This window comes from Trichechus manatus, unplaced genomic scaffold, assembly GCF_000243295.1.
Source record: "Trichechus manatus latirostris isolate Lorelei unplaced genomic scaffold, TriManLat1.0 scaffold00017, whole genome shotgun sequence".
NCBI lineage: Eukaryota > Metazoa > Chordata > Mammalia > Sirenia > Trichechidae > Trichechus > Trichechus manatus.
Window position 1 is genome coordinate 16046512 of NW_004443953.1, and position 25733 is coordinate 16072244.

Sequence of the window (25733 nt, forward strand, 5' to 3'; positions counted from 1 at the left end):
AAAGTAGGATGTAGAACATTTTCTTTATGAATTATGTTATGCCAATTGACCTAGATGTCCCCTGAGACTATGGTTCCCAGCCCTCAGCGCCAGCAGTTTGGTCCCTCAAGGGGTTTGGATGTGTCTAGGAAGCTTCTTTGACAGCCTTGGTCAAGTTGTGCTGACTTCTATACTGTGTGCTGTCTTTCCCTTCATCAAAGTTGACACTTGTCTACTATCTAGTTAGTGATTTCCCCTCCTCAACTCTCCCCTCTCTCGTAACCATCAAAGATTGTTTTTTTCTGTGTGTAAATCTTTTCTTGAGTTTTTATAATAGTGGTTTCACACTATATTTGCCCTTTTGTGGTTGGCTTATTTCACTCAGCGTAATGTCCTCCAGATTTATCCACATTGTGTGATGTTTCATGGATTCATCATTGTTCCTTATCATTGTGAAGTATTCCATTATATGTATGTACCATAGTTTGTTTATCCATTCAACTGCTGATGGGCACTTAGGTTGCTCCAAGGCTGTAATCTTTACAGAAGCTGACTGCCACTTCTTTCTCCCACTGAATGGCTGGTGGGTTCGAACTGCTGACCTTTTGGATAGCAGCCAAGTGCTTTAACCACTGCACCACCAGGGCTCCTTAAAGAGATATTAGGAAAGAGAAATGAAGTCCTGATACATGCTACAACATGGATGAACCTTGAAAGCATTATGCTGTGGACACAAAAGGACAAATATTATATGATCTCACTTATATGAAATAGGTAAATGTATACTATAACCCATAACCCGTTGCTGTCATTTGATTCCGACTCATAGCAACCCTCTAGAACAGAGTAGAACTGCCCCATAGGGTTTCCAAGGCTGTAAATCTTTACGGAAGCTGACTGCCACATCTTTCTCCCGAGGAGCGGCTGGTGGATTCAAACCACCGACCTTTTGGTTATCAGCCGAGTGCTTTAACCACTACACCACCAGGTGTCAGAAAGAGCACAAACCGAACACCAGAAAGACCAGGGTGATTGAATTCTTCAGTCAGCTTTCACCTCATTCTTAGCAACTGTGTTTCAATCTTGTTAGAAGCAGGAGAGTCACAAAGCTGTGAGGTCCTGCAGGTGTGCCTCAGGCCAGAGCCCAGCGGGATTCCAACTGCACTGGCCTCTGTCTGCAGTGAGGGAGGAGCCAGGGCTCCCAGTCTGGTTTTACCTACATACATCTTCAAAATCTGTTTCAGGCAAGAAATACCAGGTTTTGTGCTGTTTACCACCAGAATCTTCTCTCCAAACTCAGGCTGTCTTTTTAACTACCAACTAATGAGGAAGGAGCCCTGGTGGTGCAATGGTTAAGAGCTTGGCAGCTAACCAAAAGGTCAGCAGTTCAAATCCACCAGCTACTCTTTGGAAACCCCATGGGGCCGTTCTACTTTGTCCTATAGGGTCGCTATGAGTCGGTACCGACTCGGCGGCACCTAACAACAATAAATGAGGATGAAAGGTTGGCAGTTGAAGCCCATCCAGAGATGCCTCAGAAGACATACCTGGCAATCTGCCTCTGAAAGGTCACAGCTTTGAAAACCCTATGGAGCAGTACTCCTCTGACACACATGGGGTCACGATGAGTCGGAGTCGACTCAACGGCAACTAACAACAACAACAAACGAAGCTGGACTTGTTTATAGAGCAGTGTCCTGCACTATAGCAGGCATTCCTGAGGTATTTGCTGAATGAATGAACCTCCTGTAGAGGCAGAGATGACTCAAGCGCCCCTTGTTCTATTCCCTGTGGCACTGAAGTTTCCTGAGTCAAACACTCTCTCACTGGGGCAGATCCAGAGATGCAGGGACTGTGGGCAGTCAGCAAATTCCCAAGTTAAATCGCAGAGGACCACTAGGTGAGAGCCGGAGAAACTGATTTACTCCGCACAACTACACAAGTGGTAGCACAGAAGAGCCTGGCCATCAGTCGAGGTCCCCAGCTCTGCCAGCTGTGTGACTTTGGCAAAATTCTTAAACTCTGAAGGCATCAGTTTACCCATTTGTAAAATGGGGCATAAAAATAGCTACCCCATAGGGTTTCTGAGGATTAAATGAAATAACGTATGTCAAGTCCCTAGCACCCATCACAGGTGCTCAGTAAATAGGATTGAATTGTGTCCCCCCAAAATGTGTGTCAGCTTGGCTAGGCCATGATTCCCAGTATTGTGTGGTTGTCCTCCATTTTGTGATTTGATGTAATTATCCTATGTGTTGTAAATCATAACCTCTATGATGTTAAGGAGGCAGGATTAGAGGCAGTTACATTAATGAGGCAGGATGCAATCTACAAGATTAGGCTGTATCTTGAGTCAATCTCTTTTGAGACATAAAAGACAGAAGCAAGCCGAGAGGAGAGAGACCTCATACCACCAAGAAAGAAGAGCCAGGAGCAGAGTGTATCCTTTGGACCTGGGGTCCCTATGCTGGGAAGCTCCTAGACCAGGGAAAGACTGATGACAAGGACCTTCCCCCAGAGCCGACAGAGACAGAAAGCCTTCCCCTGGAGCTGGCACCCTGAATTTGGACTTCTAGCCTCCTAGACTGTGGGAGAATAAATTTCTCTTTGTTAAAGCCATCCATTTGTGGTATTTGTTATAGCAGCAGTAAATAACTAAGACAGAAACTAAAACCAGAACTCCCTGTAATTTAAGGCCCCTTGGTCACTTCTTCATACACAGCTGTCACCCTGCAGGAGCTCCTGGAAGGAAGGGCTGTGGCACTGCAGGCTCTCAACCTGTCAAGGACACGCTCACCATCTGGAATACGATCAGTCTATTTAGAAGAACAAATGTATTCTTATTCCTTAGAATAAAATCAACAGGCGACCTTCCCCCTGCAGAAATGCTCTGGATAATGCCATCACAATTGGCCAGTGCCCATGAGTCCTGATGCTGAAGCATTTATAAACCTGCCTCTTTCCACTGGTCTAAAAGCTAGGATTTAGTTTATCACTAGTTAAGAAGCAGTCGGTTTTATTTGAACACAACAGGAAACCACTTATTTCAGCTCAGATGATAATCAGGGAAGTACTAACCCTTCAGTTTCTCTACTACACACAGTGTATTTTGTGAAGTTACAGTAGTGTAGTGGTTCTCCAAGTGTGGTCCCCAGACTGGCAGTATCAGCATCACCTGGGAACTTGTTAGAAATGCCAATTCTTAGGCCCCACACCAGACTTATCGAATCAGAATAGTGGGGATAGGGTGTGGTGGGGTGAGGCTCAGCAATCTGTGTGTTAACAAGCACTCTGATGATGCTAGTCCCTGGATGGTGCTAACTATTAATACGCTCAGCTGCTACCCGAAAGGTTGGAGGTTACAGTTTACCCAGAGGCACCTCAGAAGAAAGGCTTGGTGGTCTACTTCCAAAAAATCAGCCACTGAAAACCCTATGGAGCACAGTTCTACTCTGACACATATGGGACCGCTATGAGTCAGAACTGACCCAGAGGGAACTGGTCCGGTGATTCTGATGCCCGCTGAAGTTTGAGACCCACTGCTGAGCTGGATGCTGATGGAGTCCCACCCAGGTCTTTACCAGCCTCGCAGGCTTCCCTAGCGCACCCATCCATAGCGGCTGTGAAGGCAGCTGCTGACCACTCACAGCCCCTCCTCTGGAGGACTGCCCTTGACCAAAGACAGCCACCTTACCAGGGAGAGTACTCCCTTCCAGGGGGCAGACCTCAGACAATGACCGACTGGCCTCTGCCTTAACATGGGACTAATTCTGCTGTGCTATTCATGCTCCCTGGTGGCGAAACAGTTAAGTGTTCAGCTGCTAACCTAAAGGTTGGCAGTTCAAGCACACCCAGCAGCTCTGGGGAAGAAAGACCTGGCAATCTGTTCCCGAAAGATTATAGCCTAGAAAACCCTATGGGGCAGTTCTGTCATGTGGGGTCGCTATGAATTGGAATGGACTTCATGACACCCAACAACATTCATGCTCCAGGGCTTCCCCATGGGTGGAAATAAAACTGGACTCCAGCAGAGACTACATTCCTGCTGGCTGCCTTCCCTCCCCCACTGGCTTCTGCATGCCCCTTCTCCTGAGAGCACTCCCTTAATATACTGTTTGCACAAGAATCCCAGTCTCAGACTCTGCTTCTAGAGAACTCAGCCCATGGCAGTTACTTTCACAACCTCAAAAGATGTACTCACTATTCCCAGAACATGTCTGTCCACCACTGCCACAGTTACTTCCCTTAGGGCAGTTCTAAAACCAGCACACCCACATCTGAGATCAGACAAGCTGGAGCTTAAGCAGGTGTTGGTCAGAGAGAGGATGCCCCAACTCACAATTGGTTTTGGATCTCAGAATCTTCCTATTTTTCGGCACAAAATCTTCCTATCTTATTTCCTGAGATTGTGGGGTGGTGTGGTGTGGTGTGGTGTGGTGTGTGGTGTGGTGGAAAGAGGCAAACCTGGGCTCAAATCCCAGCGCTGCCATTGCTAGTTGTGTGAACTTGGGTAAGAAACCTCCTTCTCTCCACTTCCTTACCACAAGACAGAGATAATAACAGTGATTCCTTTCCACACCACTGCCCAGGGGACTTGGTCATTTATCTAGGAGCTCTCTTTTCTTAGAGGCCATTGCATCTCATCAGCCTAATGATTATAATTAACTTGGTGTGTGTCTCAGTCATCTAGTGCTGCTATAACAGAAATACCACAAGTAGATGGCTTTAACAAAGAGAAGTTTATTCTCTCACAGTCCAGTAGGCTTCAAGTCCAAATTCAGGGCTTCAGCTCCAGAGGAACGCTTTCTCCGCACAGGAACCTAAGGTCCAAAGGATGCGCTCTGCTCCCAGCACTGCTTTCTTGGTGGTATGAGGTTCCCCTGGAGCTGAAGCCCTGAATTTAGACTTGTAGCCTACTGGACTGAGAGAATAAACTTGTCTTTGATAAAGCCATCCACTTGTGTTATTTCTGTTATACAGCACTAGATGACTGAGACATAATTTGGTACCTAGACTGGGGTGCTGCTCTAACAGATACCTAAAATGTGGAAGCGGTTTTGAAACTGTGAATGGATAGAGGACTGGGAACCTCATACCACCAAAAAAGTAGTGCTGGGAGCAGAGTGCGTCCTTTGGACCTGACGTTCCTGTGCTGAGATGCTCCCAGACCAAAGGAAGACTGACGCATCACAAGGACAAGCCGACAGAGAGAGAAAGCCTTCTCCTGGAGCTGATGTCCTGAATTTGGACTTGTAGCTTACTAGGCTGTGGGAGAATAAACTTCTCTTTGTTAAAACCATCCATTTGTGGTACTTCTGTTATAGCAGCACTAGATGACTAAGACAGTGTGTGAAGTTCTTTCTGAGAACTAGACTTTACAGTTTAGTTATATATTGGAATGCCCTGTGAACTTTCTTTTTGGCAGAAAAGAAAAATACCTACAGGCAGCAGGGGCTTAAAAATTTAGCTTATCTCCAAGTCTTGCTTAAGCTTGCTCAGAAGTTTAGTGCTTGGGGCTCCAGCCCCTGACCAGTGCTGACCTCCCGGGGCTTCGCACAGATGTCAGTCCTACAGGTTCTATTTCAGGGCTATCAGATCAGAAATAAGCAAATGTTCACTGTAGGAAAAGTGTTCCAATCATGAGCCACTACTTACTTTACATCTTGTGACCCCTGGGCCAAAAGAAAGTTTCTCTGGCAGCTTAAGACATTATTTTTACTATGAAATATTATTTAAGGTTAAATCATTCATAATAAGCCAAAGCATGCATCCTTTGTTACCAGCTAATATATCTGACATATTATCTAATTATCTATACATATATCTAATAGCTGATATATTAGCATGTTGGCTCATACACCCAGCTAATATTTAACTTTGAGGAACTAAATCCCATTTGATCCAAAGTGAAAACAGAGTTTAACCTCTGTGAAATGAAGCTCTGGAAGTTTGGCCAAGGTGCTGGTCTGGCACCTGGCCAGGTAAAGGTAAGAAAAGGTCAAAGTCACCTTGCACTGTGTGGTCAGGAAGTGGTCTGTATATAAACAGGTGAGGAAGCCAGGCAGCAGGGATGGATTTATTTGGCAACTTCTCAGTCTTTCAGCTGACATCCTGTGAACTGTACCCCGACACTCACAGGTATGCGAGTCCTAGGGGCTGAGACCCCCAGACCTCCCGTTCTCATCTGCAAGGGGTGAAAAGCCCATACAGAAAGACAGAGATCTGTGACCTGAGAAACAAAGAGGTTACGAGACTGTATTTTTTCTATTTTTATAACATTTTATATAACTCATAAAACAGTGCTTGTATAAAAATTCACACAAAGTTGCTAGAGTGTACAATTTCCAAAAATGTCCTGGGTTTTTGTTACATTCAGTTTTCTAAGGGTGCACTCAAATCAATGGTCAAATGCAGACATTATGTGACATTTCATAATCTTTGGTAAAACTATTTTCATTATTTTGTCTCCTCACAGTATTTACTCTGATATCCACTTTGTGCAGGGTCTGCTATTACTAGGATGTCAGAAAGCATTAAGGCTGGATCTACACAAGGCAAGCATTTGTAAGTAGCAGTACTAGTCCTTGGCCCCACTTCAGTATTATCCATCTACACAGCCAGGCAGGGTGAGAGCTCAGTGACCTCCAATCAGGAACGTCGAGACCCCTCTCAATCAGGCAAAGAGCAAATGTTTTTGTGGGGGTGGGGGGGTGGAAACAGAGGTCATCTCTAGACGAATCCAAATGACCATGCTGTGGTGTGGTCAGGCCAGCGACTCCTACCATTTAAACAGCTAATCTGTTCACCACTAAGTAGATCCTGTTGGTTCGTGGATGCTGCTGCTGATGTGGTGCCCCTCCCCTCAAACTTAAAAAGGACAGGCAGGTTTGGGGCCAACACTGAAGGGAGAGGGAGGGACACACTAGTGCCTACGACACTAGACACGACTTTATTCCCTGTCAAACGCCTGTTGTCATGTAGACACAGCCAAAGTGAACTGAAGCAGGATTAGAACACTTAGTACATTCATGACTATCTTCATACATTCTTTTAAAACTTACTAACAGAAAATGATGAACACTACCACCTACTGTGACTTACTATTTTACTTAACATCAGAATGTGTCTGTGCTAATTCTTCAGTCTTGGAATACAAGGCTGGGGGGAAAAAAAATCCAAAAAAACAAGTAAAAATCAAGGAATTTAGATGGGGGTGGGGGAGTACTTACCAACAGATTTTATAGAACACATTAAATTTTGAAAAATAAAGAATTTTGTACTTCTATTGCTTCATGTAAAAAAACACCAGTGGAGCCCACCTGTATGGAGGGAAAGCTGAGGCCCCCATACAGACAGCAGACAGGACCTGAAGGCATTTCCTGAAAAGGGATGGGGATATGGGGAGGGGGACAGGAAACAGCTCCCAGAGTGTGTCCACCTCTCTTTCTTCACTAAAAGGGACTCTAGTGTTTTGGAGGAAGAAGCCCTAAAAGGGAAAGCTATTAAAGAAACAACCAAAATATGGTTTCAAAAGTCTTAACATTCTTTAGGCTAAAATGAGACATATTTAATTCCTAGAACCCGCTGATTTCTCTAAACATGGGTAGATAAGATTTATTATTATTATTATGAATTAATGATTGTGCTTCTGAAGTTGCAGGGTCACATTCCACCTCTGGAAAGCAGGGCAATTTTCACATGGCTTGGAATCCTCTTGGATACATCCTGGAGACCAGAACAAATTCCCTGGCACCCCTGACCAGTGGAGCTGGAAGGGGAGAGTGCCACTACCATCTTTGGGGAGGGTGTGTGTGCACGTTGGTACACGTGTGTGCGCATGTATGCTAGTGTGTGGTGGAGAGACTAAGGCATAGAGAAAGGCCCAAAAGAGGGGGAAAGTGAGTCTCCTGGCTGCCCCAGCCCCTTCTTTTCAGGCACAGAGTTGAACCTGTTATTCATGTTGGTCCCCTTCATCTCACTTAAGGTTCTCTATTCAGGTAAGTGTGCATGTCTGTGTTTGACGGAGAAAGAGTGTCATTAAGTCCCTGTGCATTTCTAAATTTCAATAACTTAGGTTTGCAGTTTCAACAGAAATAATCTGTAAACAACATTTAAAAGCAAATTCATTAAAGTTAGGTCAAGAACTTAACACTGTTCAGAATCTCGTCGTACTTTTTTAAAAAAAGTTCATTGGATACAAGAGGCAAAATTATGTCACACAGCCTGCAGAACTGAAGCCCTTATCAGCTGTATGAAAAAAATTCAGAGTGTTTCTATGACTTCTGCATTCTAAGGTAGCATAACCTTAAGCCATTAGGTTATTAAACATACAATATTCCACAAGGATTTTATGACTACTCTGTATGATTCAGTTAATTGTCCAGGTTTCTGGTAGGATGTACTCAGTTTAAGTTAGACTGTTACCTTTCCCTGTTAGGCATGTGACCCCCATACTTAGGCAGGTAAAAATATTTTTAAGGAGTTTACCTGTTGGGGAGCTTCTGGTTGGCACTCCTTGAGAGCATGCTGCCGGCCTGGATCAGTGTGACCTTCTTGACCATCAGGGAGAGAAAACATGTCTTACCCCCAGGTCAAGGGATGTGCCAGGTATAGGACAGCAAGACCTTCTGGGGGATCAGAGAGGGAAGTTCTGAGTGGACCCTGGGAAGGGTCAGGGGAGCCCCATTTGAGATGACCTGTGTCCTTCCAATGCCAGGTATCCCCAAGAGGGCCCCAGGCCTGGGCCAGCCCAAGGAACCAGGATGTGCTACTGACTGGAGCAGCTAACACTGAGGTGTAGCAAAGTCACACAGAGCTCCAGAACCCGGATTTTATACAAATACACACATGGAAAGTAAACACTTCCTGGTGAGCGCAAAGGGGCCCATCCTTACAACAAATAAGGAATCAAATATCTACATGCAACGTTTTCCAAGGACATGTGTTTACCCCTCCAGCCAGCACCCACGTATGAAGAGGGCATGGGAGCAGTGGAAGGACACAGCTCAGATGCAGACATTGTGAAGGTGCGTTTCCATGTCTGTCTACATTCATGTCATCATCCAGTGTTCTTGTCTACAGGAGTAAGCACAACATTCTACCGACGTGGCAACGACGGACAGGCCAAACCCCACTGAAGGCTTCCACAGCGCCACAGTGAAGAGAAAATACAGACATGGTTGGAAAGGATATCACACTATCCCATCCCCTCTACCACCATCCAAGGGGTATCTTGACTCTTCCAAAATCAGATGTAAAAACCAAAGTCAGTAAAATCAGTCTACGCCAAGCCTGAAGCTATGATTAGCCATCACGCGTGAACATGGCACTTTCAAAAATTTCATAAATCTGAAACCATCTTAAAAAAAAATCTTACCATCTAAAGTCATCTTATAGTACTTCATCTCAAATATTTAAAAGATTTTTTTTCCTCAGTAAAACGGCCCCAAAAGAGCCCAATAAATTTTTTTAAAAGGATTTCATTTTAATTAAAAAAAAAATTTATAAAAATGGAAGATGTAAAACGTGGGAAAAAGAAAACGAGAGTTGCTGACTTCGCATTTCCAATCGTGAGGGGGTGGGAGGATGCAGCCAGGGAGAGGACCCATATCCCTCTGGCATCTCTGCTCTCATAGCTCGGCTCTCCCCACACTGGCTGAGCCACTGGGGAACGCAGAGCAAAAGTTGTTAAGTACAAGAGACCAAATCAAAGGCTTCTTTGCTTGTGGTGTGGTGGGTATTTACGTGTGCAAATGTAAGCCACTCCCCACTGCCATAAGGTGCGTGTCTGTGGATACCATACACGTGCTCTGAAATAATGCTTAGTCCCCAGGGTGCCCATCACTCATCCTATGGTGCCCCATAGGCCTATCACTTCTCCACTTTCTTGGCTTTCTTCAGGATGTCGCATTTCTTCCTGTTGGGGCGGCGACACCGCTCGTCGATGCTTGGGATACATTCGTAGTGCCACACTTCCTCCATCTTCTCCACGGGGTAGACTGCCTCCACGTAATGACGGATGAGCCTCAGCCGCGTGGGGTCCAGCTGCTTCTTGTTGCAAGCCCCAGAATGGTTGTACTGCAGCCGGAGATTTTCGGCGGTAAAGAGTTCAGGGAAGAGCCTGACGAGGAGCCGGGCGGCAAAGTTGCCCACAGAGAGGCTCTGCTGCACAATCTCCCTCACCTCCTTGTCGGACAGCAGGTATGGAGAAGGCACCGGGAAGTCGGGCGAGGGGACCACCAGCTCGTCCAAGGGGATCTTGCAGAAGTCCTTGCTGCTCCTCTCGGGGGGCAGCGGGGGCCCCTCAAACTCCTCTCGGAACCGCTCGGGGTTAACCGCATAGCTTGCGAGGTCTCTGCACTCAGGACCCGGCACGTGGACCTTGCGCTGCTGCTGGTAGGAGCGCCTCTGCTCTGTGTCCCGGCGCCGGCAGCGCTCATCTAGCTTGCCCACAAACTCTAGAGTCCAGACACGGTCATTTTTGGCCCGTGGGTAGAGCAACTGCACATAGTGGCGAATAAGCTTGATGCGGGACGGGTCCAGCTGCTTCTTGCCCAGGGAACCGCTGCAGTTGTACTGCTTACGAAGGTTCTCGTGGGTGAAGAGCTCGGGGAAGAGGTGCACCAGCAGGCGGGAGGCAAAGTTGCCGATAGACAGGCTGCTCTCGTAGATGCTGCGCAGCTGCTCCTTGCTGAGCAGGCAGTCGGCGCCCGGCACCTCGAAGTCGGGCTGTGGGACGTCCAGCTTGTCGAAGTCAATGGGCACCAGCCAGATCTTCTTGGACCTTCGGCCGGGACGATCACCTTCGAAACTGTCCTCCACCTTGACCACGGAGATGTCATCGGGCAGGCTGGAGGAGTCGTAGCAGTCATCCCGCGCGGGCTCACCCTCGCTGCCTCCGTCCAGCCCCAGGCCCTCGAGCTCATCGTTGATGCGCTGAGCACACTGCTGCAGCCAGGCCTCCTCCTCCTGCATGTCGGGGAAGTAGATCTCCGTGTAGTTGCGGATGATCTGCAGACGCTGCGGGTCCAGCTCCTGCTTGCCGCCATCTCCATAACAGTTGTACTGCTCGCCCAGCTTCCGGTGGTCAAAGAGCTCGGGGAAAAGCCGGTGGAGAAGGAAGACTGCAAACTCACCAGGCGACGAGGCTTCATCCAGGAATTCAGTGAGGTCCTGCGTGTCCACCACGTGGTCCGAGGCAATGGTGCTGCTCCGGTCCAGAGACAGTGCCTCCTCCTGATCTTTGTTGTCTAGGAAATGGCTGGTGTCCACCTGCTCGGCCTCGAAGAAGCTGGACACTTGGCCGGCCGGCTGGCTGTCCTCCATTTCCCGCTGGGCCCAGAAGCGGCTGAAGAAGTCGTTCAGCTGGGGCAAGCACTCAGCCTGCCACACGGCCGTGTCCTTCACCGAGGGATAGTAGACCTCCACATAGTTGCGAATGAGCTGCAGATGCAGTGACTCCAGCTTCCGCTTGGCAGCAAAGCCACAGGCGCTGCAGCCGCGAGAGAAGTCCACGTCACTGAAGAGCTCAGGGAAGAGCTGCACCAGCAGGCGGCACGCCAGGTCACCACCCGACAGGCTCTGGTCCACGATCTGCTTGAGCTCGGCGGCTGTGAGTTGGTACTCGGGGGGTGGCTGGAATTTGGCCACCATCTCAGTGGGGCTCACCTGTTTCTTGATGCGGCTCACCTCCAGGGAGAGCAGGTCCATCTTGCTGTGCAGCTGGGACATGTTGGAGGTGAGGGTGTTGAGCATGTAGAACATCTTCTGGATCAAAAAATAGATGTTGGGGTCGCCATCGGTGGCCGCTGCGGCACTGCCACCGTCCCTCTTCTGTGGCTCGTTCAGGAGCCGCAGTGGGGAGGGGCTGTTGCTGGCGTTTACCTTCTCGAAGAGCTCGTAGGTGCTAAGCAGGTCCCCCACAGGAGGGTTCTTCTTCTCCATGATCTTGTGTGAGATGCCGTACAGAGGCTTCTTGTAGGAAGGGGTGGTCACGTCGTTGCAGGAGTCCTCCTCTCCCGGCCATGCGGAGCCCACGTTCTTGCCCCTGCCGGCCTGCTCTCCATTCCCCAGGGAGGGCGAGCTGTTCTCCCGGTTCCTCATGCCTGCCAGGAGTGCCTGCAACAAAAACAGAGTTTCCCAGCGTGTTAGGTGGGAGCGCCAACTCACCACTCTTAGACACGGGTCAGTGTCACGGGTCAGTGTCACGGGTAAGGGGGCCGATATAGGGAGCAGGAGAAACTGTTTCCCTCGCCTGGAATCACTCCGCCCGTGCCGGAAGCACCAGTAACAGAACCTGTGATCCCAGCGCCACATGTGCTTGCTCTCCATTCCTGGTAAACGTACTTCCTGAGGGAGGCTCTGGCTGGACTGGGAAGGCTTTGTGTTCCTACAGGAACCAATATGAGGCTTCCTGCCCATGAGGCCTGATGGAAAATGGAGCACAGACGCTGTCAAAGGTAGGGTGGGAGGGAGGCTACCGAAGAAAATGCCTGCTCAAAGCAGCTCCAGATGGCAGAACGAGTCCTTCCAGCCTCCATCCTCTAGGGGAGCAGACATATCCGCTCGGGAAGGCTACCCCAAGGAGCGCAATGGTGTACACAGGAGAACAGGGGTCTGGAGAGTTGCAGTCTGCTGCCAGTCCTACCACTGCCTGGAATCATGTCTGACCTCGGATCAGAAAAGGCTGAAGTCCTGCAACTGTTAAGATTCTGCGAAGTGATGGACCTCCAAGGTTTCTAAGTCAGGGTCTCCTTGTTGGTCTATCTGCCCTACTCAGCCTACCCAGGAGAGAATGGAACCCTGATACCCTGTGGCACTTACTGTATGTAACTAACTCTTCTACTGTGCATCCAGAAGGGCATTGGCTATGTGCTGTTCACCCTTGCTCAGATAGGCTTGGGAGAGAATAAAGCCCTCCCAGAAATTATCTGAGTGACTATTTATTTTCTCAGTTCTCCCCAGGATAGCACCCACCGCAGGTCGTCTCTTACTGGACTCCCAGGGGAAGCTCAAGATACCCTTCAAGGACCATTAGGTTTGAGTTCAGGCTCTGCCAAAAGACGGCAATAGCCCTGACTATTGGGGAACTCAGATTTCTCACTGCTTTCATCAGTGCTTTTCCTCTACTGCCAGGTCAGGCCCTGGATGTTTTAAGAGGTTTATTTATATTATTGCATTTGATACAAACAATCCTATGAGGTAAGTTCAGTTTTACTACCCAGGTTCACCCAAGTGAGGCAAAGAGATGCTAAGTTACCCACCCAAGATCACAGCTAGGAAAACCCTCTGTGCTTGACTATCACTATCAGCAAAAAGAGATAAGAAGAACGGATTTATAAGGGAAGAATGGTATTCACCCAAAGTATATTAATACTTATCTCAAGATTATTGTGGCCATCATAATTCAGAAATGTAGGAAGATGGCCCATTAATACTATTTTTTTTTTTTTTTTTTTAGGAGCATAAGAAAGTACCCTGTGTCCTATCAATTTGTCCATATTCATTAGTACAGATTTTTTTTATACATTGGGTGGAGGAGGGTAGAGAGGAAGATGCTGGAAATAGAAAGTATAAAATAAAGAATAAATTAGTATACTTATGTTTTAATATCAGTAGTTTTCAGATTTTAGTCACAGAATGGTTCATTTGCCCAAGAAGTAACACAGAATAAAGGTGAGTTCCTTCCACCCACCTCCTCACCACCTCCTCCATAAGGAAAGCCACTTGTGTCGGGAAGGGTAAGCTCCACTAAGAAAGTGTGCAGCGCAGCAAACAGTGCGAATATTTACACACTTTTCCTGAAAACATAATGCTAATTTCAAGAACTAAAACATACATCATATATGGCGATTCAGTTAATTAGTAACAGGGAAAATTTAACATGCCAATTGTGGGAAAATATAAATTGTAAAAATATAAATAAGGTGTATCCTTGTATTGATAAAATGTGAAAAGTTTTAAAGCAAGTCTCTAGAACACAGAAAATCTTCAACAGATTTTACATTGCAATTATGTATTCAAATGTCTTCTTCAATGTGTGTTCTGAATTGAGAGCAGTAACTTTAGCTCAGTTTATAAGGAGCCAGACATACAATTTCTGTATAATAAGTGATAAAATATATCAGTGTCTTAAAAACTTCTAAAGCCTGTAGGGGACAGAATTCTCTGAAAGAAGAGAGAATGGAATTGGTGATACTCTGAAATTCTTTTCCCTTTTTAAAGTTGAATTTGGGCTTCCTCTTAAGGTCAAGATAGAACTTGACAAGGTGGTTCTAAAGTTCACATGGAAATGCAAAAAGCCTAGATAGCCAAAACTTTGGAAAAAAAAAAGGGGGGCAAAGTTAGAAAAATAACACTGCCTTATTTCAAGACCTATCATAAAGCTTGTCATAAATCAAGACAGTATGGTATTAGCACAGAGACAGGCAAATGGGCCAATGAACAAGAATAAAGTCCAGAAATATACCCACATATATATGGACAGGTGATTTTAAACAAAGGTTCAAAAGCAATTCAGTGGAGAAAGACAGTCTTTGCAACAAATATCACTGGGAACAACTGGATATCCATATGCCAAAAAACAAACTTTTATCCACACCTTGTACCATAAATAAAATTAACTCAAATGGATCACAGATTTAAATGTAAAACCTAAAATTCTAACATTTCTAGAAGAAAACATAAGAGAAAGCTTTTGTGACCTTAGTTTAGGCAAATATTTCTTAGATACAATGTTAAAGGCAAGATCCATAAAAACAAATTGATAAACTGGACTTTATCAAAATTAAAGACGCTGCTCTTTGAAAGACAGTTAAAGAATTAAAAACAAGCCCAGACTAGAGGGAAATATTTGAAAATCGTATATCTGATTTTAAAAATGGCGTGGTGGCAGTGTCAGACCTCCTCATGTACCTTCACAAGGGGGTAGGAGAATCATTATCAGCATCAACAGCCCAAGGCTGATTCCTATGAAGCTGAGGTCAGACATACCTCTCTCTACCCTTCAACTTTTTACCAATTCTGACACCAGCTGTCCCTTCCACGGCACTCTCTGCTTCTATGCTGGGTTCAGTAATTCGTTGCATGAGCCACACAAAACTCACAGACCATGCTCATAGTTACGGGGTTTGTTAGGGAAGTAACAGGTTACAATTGAGGATCAGCAATGACTCAGGACACAGTTCTTCAGTCAGGACACCCTCTTCTCAGCCACACCCGCAGGCAGACCTCTCTCTGGCCCTCGGCCTCTTGGCCCCTTGACTTGGCCTCTGTCCTGCTCCGGCAAGTGTTACAAAGCTCTTTAGCTCTACCAGTAAGTGCCCATAGGCACCCTACTCCGCCAGCAACCCTCCTGCCTGAAGGTGTTCAGCTTTCTCTCTCAATGGGTCAGCATACCCACTGTAGCTGCCTCGCTCTGTGGGCTGGGAAGCCCACTGCACCATCTTGTGCTGGTCTCCTGATTCTGCTGCTGCCACCTCTCACCGTCTTGTGCCGTTTCCAGTGTTATAGCTTTATCTGTCTCCTGGGTCTAGGAGGTTCTCAGCACAGGGACCCCAGAGCCAAAAGATGCACTCTGCTCCCAGCTCTTCTTCTTGGTGGTAGTGAGGTCCCCCCTTTCCAACTTGGGATGGCTTATTTTAAGCCAAGAGGAATGGCAAAACTGACCAATCCCCTTGTTAGAGTTTTATATATCTTATTTGCATGGTCCCACCCCTACAAGGGTGCCACGGACCTTATCTGCATTATTAGCAAGCTGTCTAATCCCCTTGGTGGGCCACAATCACCTTATTTGCATAGTCCCACCTGGTCATTTGGTGGGAATTACAAGACTGGTGAAAAAGCCCATAAAAAAGTGATCCATCACACTGCACTGATAAAGGACTTGAATCCAGGATATATAGAGAACTCTCAAACTCAATAATGACATAAAACCCAATTTAAAAATTGGCAAAAAGATTTCAACAGATGCTTCAAAGAAAATACAAGTCAAAACCACAATGAGGTATCACTTCACAACCACTAGAATGGTTATAATAAAAAAAAACAGACAATACCAAGTGTTGGTGATGATGTGAAGGAATTAGAGGTCTCACAGACTGCTGCTGGGGATATAAAATGGTATAAGTACTTTGGACAGTAGTTTGGCAGTTTCTAAAAAAGTTAAACATACACCTATCACCCGATCTGGAGTCCCTGGGTGGAGAAAACGGTTAAGTGCTTGGCTGCTAACTGAAAGGTTGGAGGTTCAAATCCATCCAGAGGGACCTCGGATGAGAAGCCTGGTGATCTACTTCTGAAGAATCAGCCATTAAAAACCTATGGAGCACACTTCTACTCTGACACATATGGGGTTACCATGCCTTGAAGGCAGCTAGTTTTTTTGTTTTTTTTTAATCGTATCATCTAGATATTCTGTTCCTAGGTATTTACTTACCAAGCAAAATAAAGTCATACAAAAACTTGCATACCAATGTTCATGGCCGTTTTATCTGTAATAGCCAAAAATTGGAAACAATTCCAATGTTTATCAACAAGTACACTGAGAAACAAAATGTTATATTCAACACAGATACTACTCAGCAATAAAAAGGAAAGAACTAATGACACACAGAAATCCAGATCAATCTCAAGACAACCATACCGAATGACAGAAGCCAGATAAAAGAGGCCATACTATACGATTCCACTTATACATGATTCTAGACAATGCAAACTTATCTATAGTGACTGAGAACAGATGAGTGGTTGTTTGGTGATGGGGAGAGGAAGGATTACAAAGGAGCACAATGGATACGTTTAGTAGGTGGGTGATGGGTATGTTTCTTATCTTGATTGCGGCGATCGTGTCACTGGTGTACATCTATGTCAAAACTTACCAAATTGTACACATTCAATATGTGCCATTCACTGTATGTCAATTACACCTTAATAAAGCTGTTTTTTAAAAAATGTTGAATTTGACCCAGAAACTTACTGGAATATATTTTCGAGGGTTTAATTAAGCAGAAGAGCTAATCAACCAGCACTGGTGGGTGCCAGGGGAGCATGCGGGGCTGAGGAACATTAGCTGCCCACGACACGTGCATGGCCCCTGCGACTGAAGAATAGACCAGAACAACGTGCATCCTAGGAGGCATCTTCCACACCAGAGGACAGTAAGGTTGACGTAGCCTGACTTAGCCCAGTACTTCTTAAACTTCTTAAACTAAGGTACACGTGAATCACCTGGGGTCTTGTTGAAATGCAGATTCTGATTCCTTGGGTCTGCATGTCTAACAAGTCCTGGTGCTGCTGGTCCACACTGCGTAGCCAGGACCTGGAAGACACTGTTTGCTCTCAGTGTGTCTCATCCAGGCAGATTTAGATAAGTAATGTCAGCACCGCAACAGTGCATGAGGTGCTTTTCTCCTATAGCCTAAAAAAAAATGTAGGGAAAAGAGACAATCTCAAGAGGCTAAATTTACAATGGCGGGTGAGCAAGCTGGTGCTGAGAATAGGCAGGCCTGAGACCTGCAGCCACAAAACATAGAACACTTGGATCCTTTTGGACCTCCCACATGCTCTGTTTCATTGAAATTTATGAATTACTTCCTGGACCCTTTCTTTTAGATAATAGAATAATCAGACTCTTACTAGAGAAAGGTTAATTTTCCACTTGCATCTCTGTTGATAACAACTATGCAAAAGAAAAGCTACTTTTCCTCCCTTAGGAACCTGAAGATAAAGGAATTCTTATAAGAGTTTTAATTATCTCACAGAGTTGGCAGCTGGTCTGGATGATCCCCCACCCCCACTCAATACACACATGTACACACCCTCCCATACAGCAGAGGACAAAGGACATGCGGGGGTGGAATCTGCCCCTGTGGCCTGCCTCCAGCCCTGCTCCCTCCTGAGGTCTCCTTACTGAGCTGTCCTCCCAGTCCTCATCACCCTGCATGATGGTTATAGGTTATCCCCAGTGCCTAGAAAAGCATCTAGCACCCAGAAGAGTTCAATGAATGTTTGCCAATGCATGACAATAAAAAAAACTACATGGATGGATAAAGCAGGGCAAGGTGTTCTTCCACTCTCAAATATATATTTAAGAAAAAGAGGTTGTTCAGATACGATCACTTGCTTTATGAATACCACAAATATAGAGGTATGAAGGAGTGGATAAGAGCCCAGCTCAACTGCCAGGTGTCTGTCACCTGTGTGACCTGGGCAAATTTGTAACCTAACCTTCAGCCTCAGATTCCTGTGTATATCCCAGGGATAAATAATGGTACCCATCTCACATGGCAGTTGTACTGAACCACAGAAAGTGTTTAATAAACATTCATTAGTACAATATGATTATTATTAAATCTACTCCCAAGCCACAGCAGAGGTAACACTGTGGGGCTTTTAACAAACTGGGTGTAATGGTTACTCTCAACCAATAAACAAGGGCAGCACTCTCCTACAGTGCCACAGAATAAGTCGCTCACTGAAGGTACTTCTTAGAAGTCAGCTTGCCCTAAAGGCTGGGGTGGGGGAGAGGAACAGGACAGCTAAGCTGAAGGCAGCATTTTAAGCTTTTTACAGTTATTTTGTTCTGCTACTTGGCAGAAATCACAGGATTATTTAAAAAGAAAAATCATCAGAAACTTCGTAGAGAAATGAAGGGGTGGAGCTAGCTGAAAATGTTTTACCCTAAATGCAGCCCATGATGAAATTGATTTGATGGGTCATGACCAGCATAAGAAGAAAGAAAGAGAACATCACTCAGCTTTAAAGAGAAATGAAGTCCTGATATACACTACAACATGGATGAACCTTGAAAACATTACGTTGAGTGAAATGTCAATTACGAAAAGACAAATGTTGTATGATTCCACTTAGAGTAGTGTCATGGATTGAACTGTGTCTTCAAAAAATACCTGTCAACTTGGATGGGTCATCATTCCCAGTATTGTATGATTGTGTACCATTTTGTAATCTGATGTGATTTCCTATGTGTTGTAAACTCGATCACTATAATGTAAAAAGATGGATTACCGGAAGTTATACTGATGAGGTCTATAAGATGAGATAGTGTCTTAAGCCAATCTCTTTTGAGATATAAAAGAGAGAAGCGAGCAGAGACACATGGGAGCCTCATACCATTAAGAAAGCAGTGCCGGGAGCAGAGTTCATCCTTTGGACCTGAGGTTCCTGCGCTGAGATGCTCCCAGACCAAGGGAAGACTGATGACAAGGACCTTCCAGCAGAGCTGACAGAGAAAACGTTCCCCTGGAGCTGATGCCCTGAATCTGGACTCGTAGCTTACTGGACTGTGAGAGAATGAATTTCTCTTTGTTAAAGCCATCCACTTGCGGTATTTCTGTTACAGCAGCACTAGATGACTGAGACAAGTAGTCCCCCTGATCCACGGGGAATACGTTCCAAGACCCCACATGGATGCCTGAAACCACAGATAGTTATCAAACCCTGTACATACTATGTTTTGTCCTATACAGACATATCTATGATAAAGTTAAATTTATAATTTAGGCACAGTAATAGATTAACAACAATAATAATAAAATAGAACAATTATAACAATATACTATAATAAAAGTTATGTGAATGACAGGGCAAGATGGTGCAAGATTTCATCACGCTAAGTACTCATTTAACATTTTCAGACCTCAGTTGACTTTTAACATTTTCAGACTATGGCTGACCGCGGAAAGTGAAACCACAGGTAAGGGGGGGCTATTATATACAAATATCTAGAATAAGCAAATGTACAGGGACCAAAGTTTATTAGTAGTTACCAGAGACAGGTTGGTGGCGGGGGGAACCTCGTTGCTTAGGGGACACTAAGCTTCTGTTAAGGCTGATGGAATATTTGGAAATGGATAGTGGTGATGTTTGAACATGATCACTAGTTAGTAATTAAAGTTAATGAGTTTTGCACGTTTTGTTTCATTTCTATGTGTGTGTGTGTCTATATTTACATACAAATACATATGTGTGTGCTATACTGCTATATAAGTTAGGTTTCCAACAATGGGTCACTGTTGAAAAGCACTGCCCTAATAAATTTAAAAGGAGCCCTGGTGGTGCAGTGGTTAAGTGCTCAGCTGCTAACCAAAAGGTCAATGGTTCAAACCTACCAGCCACTCCTCAGGAGAAAGATGTGGCAGTCTGCTTCCATAAAGATTACAGCCTTGGAAACCCTATGGGGCAGTTCTACTGTCCTACAGGCTCGATATGAGTTGGAATCGACTTGTAGGCACACAGCAACAAAAAATTTATATATTATTATTTTTTTTTTATTGTGCTTTAGGTGAAAGTTTACAGCTCAAGTTAGTTTCTCATACAAAATTTATACACACACTGTTATGTGATCCTAGCGCTATCCCTATAATATGACTGCACATTCCTCCTTTCCACCCTGGATTTCTCGTGCTCATTCAACTAGCTCCTATCCCTTTCTGCTGTCTCATCTCACCTCCAGACAGGAGCTGCCCATTTAGTCTTGTGTATCTACTTGAACTAAGAAGCACACTCTTCATAAGTATCACTTTATGACTTATATAGTCAGTCTGTTCTTTGACTGAAGAGTTGGCTTCGGGAATGCTTTCAGTTCTGGGCTAACAGAGAGACTGGGAGCCATGTCTTCTGGGGTTCTTCCAGTCTCAGTCAAACCAATAAGTCTGGTCTTTTTACTAGAATTTGAGTTTTGTACCCCACTTTTCTCCTGCTCCATCAGGGACTCTGTTGCATTCCCTGTCAGGGCAATCATTGGCGGTAGTCGGGCACCATCTAGTTCTGGTCTCAGGCTGATGGGGTTTCTGGTTTATGTGGCTCCTTTTGTCTCCTGGGCTAGTATTTTCCTTGTATCTTTGGTGTTCTTCATTCTCCTTTGCTCCAGGTGGGTTGGGACCAATTGATACATCTTAAATGGCTGCTCGCTAGCTTTTAAGACCCCAGATGCCACTCACCAAAGTGCAATGTACAACAACAATAAATTTAAAGTATTTTAATTGCTAATTCCTGTAGACTATAAATTCGATCTTTAGCAATTTACTCACCATTAAATTCTACTAATACCAAAATAATTTTGGAGGACTCATGGACTATGAGATTACTATGAGTTTTTACCAATATAAAGAAACATGAGTTTTATTAAAAACATAACCACATTAAAAGTGATTTCAGAAAAGGGACCTCTGCTTTATAACAGTGATCTCCCTAATACATTTAAAGTAGAATTCCGTGCAGCAAGAGATCATTAGAAACTCACATACCATGCAACAAGAGAGCAAGTTCTAGAGGAAGATCTTCCCTGATTAGTGCCCAGCATACAAAATCAGTACAGGGAGAATTTTCTGGTGAATTGTCTAACTAGTTGGAACACCAACAACATATGTAGGATTTTCAATTCCCCCACATTCCTACAGCAGGCGGGAGGGAGGCTAGAGTTATCAGAACTGGAAATCCCCTCTATAACTCTCAAAATTCAGCCTCATTAATAAAAAATACTTCCATTTCTACCAAGGATGCTAAAAACACTGCCATCAGTAGAAACATTTTTGGCTAAATCGTTTGAATAAGAATGTTAGAGTCCCAGTAGAGGGCAATATTCTTCACTCCCAGAGACCCTGGATACACAATTCAACACAAAACCTAACACAAGCACCAAAGACAAGGTTCTTAGATATCCCCACACACTGGTAGTGTCCTGTCAACTCGGTCCTCCAATTAATTCCATAAATGCTGCCAAGGCGACGATGGGCTGGCTGCATTTGCTGCCGATGGTAAAATCTCTGCTCAGCTGTCTAGGACTATCAAGAAATCTTTAAATCTGTGCTACTTGGCACTGGGTATGCCGGCTGACACCATTCCCAATTCTCCAAGGCTCATCTTCCAACCATATGGGAACTCTGCTGCAGAGCTCAGGCTCTGCCATGCCAGCATCTATCCCGGAACCTGATAAGGGCATTTCATTCTACCGCTAGCACCCTTAAACCCAAGAGGGAACACTCGGAATCTCTCAGCTGGAGAACCTGACTGAACAAAAAGGGGTTGATGTTTGATGGCAAGCAAGGTAAATCAAGACCTAGACTATATAGGGGAGATTTCAGGGGTCCAGGCCCAGTGACATCCCAGTACTGGGTCAGCATGGAGATGCTCCAAGCATTAAACATTTCACTAGGACCCCAGATCCAAGAGTGGCCACTGAAATTCAGTTCAATGAGTGATGAACAGTGAAATGGTGCCCAGGAAGTCAGCAAGCTGTAACACCAAAGCAGCATGCCTTCAGGAGAGTAGGGAGTGGAGAATTAATGTGACATCAAGGACAGACCACATGAAATGGCTCCTAGAGGGCTGGCGTCACCCTCCTGGGACAATATGCTGTGGGGGTGATGGTTACCTCTCTTTTCATTTGCAACAGAATTATCTTCACCACCACCATCATCATCATCATTAAATGACCAGATTTGGTTGGCAATAAGGTATGGAAGAGCTCTCTCTAGAGTCAGTAAATATTACTGAGTGCCCAACACCTGGTAGGCACTGGGCACCCAGAGAACAAGCCAGAGACAGCCTCTGCTCTCATGGCTTTTACCCTCTGTGGCACGAACAATGTGTTAGAATGCCTAAGAAATAAGAATCTGAAGGGAGAAGAGGAAGACCAGAAGAAATGGAAACATCAGGGTAAGAAGTTCTCAAAGGTTTCTCACGGCACCTTACAAATACCCTATCAGTCCAAAGAGTCACCACCATGGTGTTTAAACGCACAGGCCTGGTAGTGCTAACCTCTCTGAGCCAAGCTAAGATAGGAATAGCCATAGTACTCATCTGCTATGGTTGCTGTAAAAATTGTGATGAATCTCCAGATCGTACCACAGTAACTGACACTTAGGAGGTATTCAAAACATTTACGTTGAATGAATGAGGTACATTTCAGTTCTCCAACTGAAAAGAAACCACAATGACACTTAAAGGTTAAAACAAACAAAAAATCTAGGAGAACAAAGCTAACTTCTGCCTGGCATACAGCTCTTGAATATCACCCCCCTTCACTGAACAAAAAGATGATCACCGATAAAAGGGGCTGGCTACTCACCTCCCACATCTGCTGTATTTGGCTATGAAGCCCTCTCTAGTGGAGGTGCCAAATAAGTCTTTACACAGCTCTTTGTTTGTTTTTTTGAGAGAGGTTTTATTTTTCTTCTCAGCATTGTACTAAATGTCACTCATAAACAAGCTGTCAGCACCGATATAAGTTTGAATGTGGAGAAAAGAGCGGCCCCTTTGCACTTTTAGCATCAGAACTACAATCCAATCCTCCTTTGCATCCTTCCCCTTTCCTTGGGGTGGGTGGAGAGGAAGGGGGTGGGAGAAGACGGAAGGTGGTATGTGTTCTGATTTGGACGGTGCTCATAATCTGGGGCACTCAGAACTGTGGCGTCCTTGAGGGAGTCAGATGGCCCCACAGGGCTGTCCCATGCTGGTTTTTCTCTGACAAATGTGGATAGAGAGAGGCAGCTGAATACTGGCCCCAGGGGTGGGAGCTGGAGATGGAGGTAGGAGCAGTAAACAAATATTTCTGAAGGCTGACAAATATTTCTGAAGGCTGACGTGTCCCACTCCTTGTGCTAGGCTCTGTAAGTGGGCTGGGCAGTATTGTCCCACATCACAGTGGAGGAACCTGAGACTCTGGGAGGCCACGTAATTGGCCTAAGGCCCCACGGTGAACTATCCCTCTCATCTGACTCCAGAGTCTCTGCTCGTTCTGGTATTTACCATATCTGCAGGAGGAAATCAGAAAAGGTGGGCATCACCTCCCTGGATGTGGATCAGGGGGCTGTAGACTGCCTAATCACTCCTGACAGTTCACACCAGGAACAAGTCTGCTCTGACGGCATCTGTAAAAATGGCGCTGCATGGCATCAGACCTCCTTGTTTAACTTCACAAAGAGGAAGAAGAATCAAGATCAATAGCCCAAGGCTAATTCCTATGAGGCTAAAGTCAGACATACCTTCTCTCTCTAACCTTTTTACTAATTCTTACACCAGCTGTCCCTCCCACGGCACTTTCTACTTCTCTGCCAGGTTCGACAGTTCCTTGCAATGGCCACACAGAACTCACAGACCATACTCCCAGTTATAGGGTTTATTAGAGAATTAACAGGTTACAACGCAGTATACAGTTCTTCAATGAGGACAGTCTCTTCTCAGCCACACCCGCAGGCAGGCCTCTCTCTGGCCCTTGGCCTCTCCGCCCCTCTGTCCGGCCTCTGCCCTGCTCGGACAATGTTACAAAGATCTTCAGCTCTACCAATAAGTGCCCGGGGGCACCCTACTCCCCTAAGAAGCCTCCTGCCCAAAGGTGCTCAGCTCTCTTGCTCCATCGCGGGTCGGCAAGCCTAGCTCCGCCAACAAATGCCTGGAGGTACCCTACTCCGCCAGGAAGCCTCCTGCCCAAAGGCTCTCAGCTCTCTCACTCTGTGGGTCAGCACACCCACTGTAACCACCTTGCTCCATGGACCAAGAAGCCATCTTGCACTGGTCTCCTGGTTCTGCTGCTGCCATTTCTCTGACACTGTTTCTTATCATCTTGTGCTGTCTCCGGTGTTACAGCTCTTTCTCTCTCTGTCTCCTGGGTCTAGGAGGTTCTCAGCGCAGGAACCCTGAGTCCAAAGGATGCGCTCCACTCCCATCTCTTCTTCTTGGTGGTAGTGAGGTCTCCGTTTTCCGCCTCTGGTATGGCTCGTTTTAAGCCTAGCAGGATGGTAAAACTGACCGATCACCTTGTTAGGGTTCCATACATCTTATTTGCATGGTCCCACCCCTACAAGGGTGCATGCACCTTATCTGCACTATTAGCAAGCTATCCAGTCCCCTTGGTGGGCCACAAGCATCTCATTTGCATAGTCCCACCCAGTTATGTGGTCAGAGTTACAAGACTATGGCCAGAAAGGCCATATAAAGGTGATCCATCGCACTGCAGCATCCTGGCACTTTATTTTAACTCATATGCTTCACTTGGCTCATCTCTCTGGTGGAGCTATTTATTCAAATCTTCCTCATTGGTTTGTTATATGGATTAAATGAAATAACATATGGGATGGAGCTATTTAATGAGTAGGTACTCAATAACTGCTAATGTACTTCTTGTCTACTTTTCTGATTATCACTGGTTTCAGCCTCCTGCTTCTTCCAGTCTTACTCTGTGATGAAAGTGCTTAAGAAAGCAGCATATACTACCCCCCACCCAATGTCCCCACCCTTGCCCCCATGTGTGTAAGAAGGATCAGGGAAAAATCAGAGCGAAGAATATAAAAGACTATTCACTCTAAATTTAGGACTAGCACCATTTTGAAAAATCAACACATAGTATAATTTCATAAAACTGATGGATTGTTCTGAAGTCCTTGGGGTTCTGAGACTACTGATTTACTGACACATCAGCTTACATAAACTTTTAAAAGGAAAGCCTGCCCAACAGACAGAAAGGACCACGTAAACTAGCCACTGCAACAGCCTGAGACCAGAAGAACTAGATGGTGCCCAGCTACCACCAATGACCACCCTGACAGGGAACACAACAGAGAGTCCCTGCTGGAGCAGTAGAAAAGCAGGGTGCAGAACTCAAATTCTAGTAAAAAGACCAGACTGAATGGTCTGACTGAGACTGAAGGAACCCCAGAAAGTATGGCCCCTGCACTCTGTCAACCCAGCACTAAAACCATTCCCGAGGCCAACTCTTCAGACAAAGATTAGACTGGACT

At 45.5% G+C, this 25733-nt stretch overlaps 1 protein-coding gene across 1 annotated transcript in view; it reads right to left on the reverse strand.

The window, feature by feature from the left end:
• Positions 1 to 9763: 9763 nt before the first annotated feature.
• BEND3 (BEN domain containing 3) overlaps positions 9764 to 25733 on the reverse strand; it is an 18583-nt gene continuing 2613 nt past the window's right edge. Inside the window, exon 3 of the mRNA XM_004372437.1 lies at positions 9764 to 12096. Coding sequence (XP_004372494.1) covers positions 9850 to 12096 — 2247 coding nt within the window. The 3' untranslated portion in view covers positions 9764 to 9849. The remainder of the gene's footprint in view (positions 12097 to 25733) is intronic.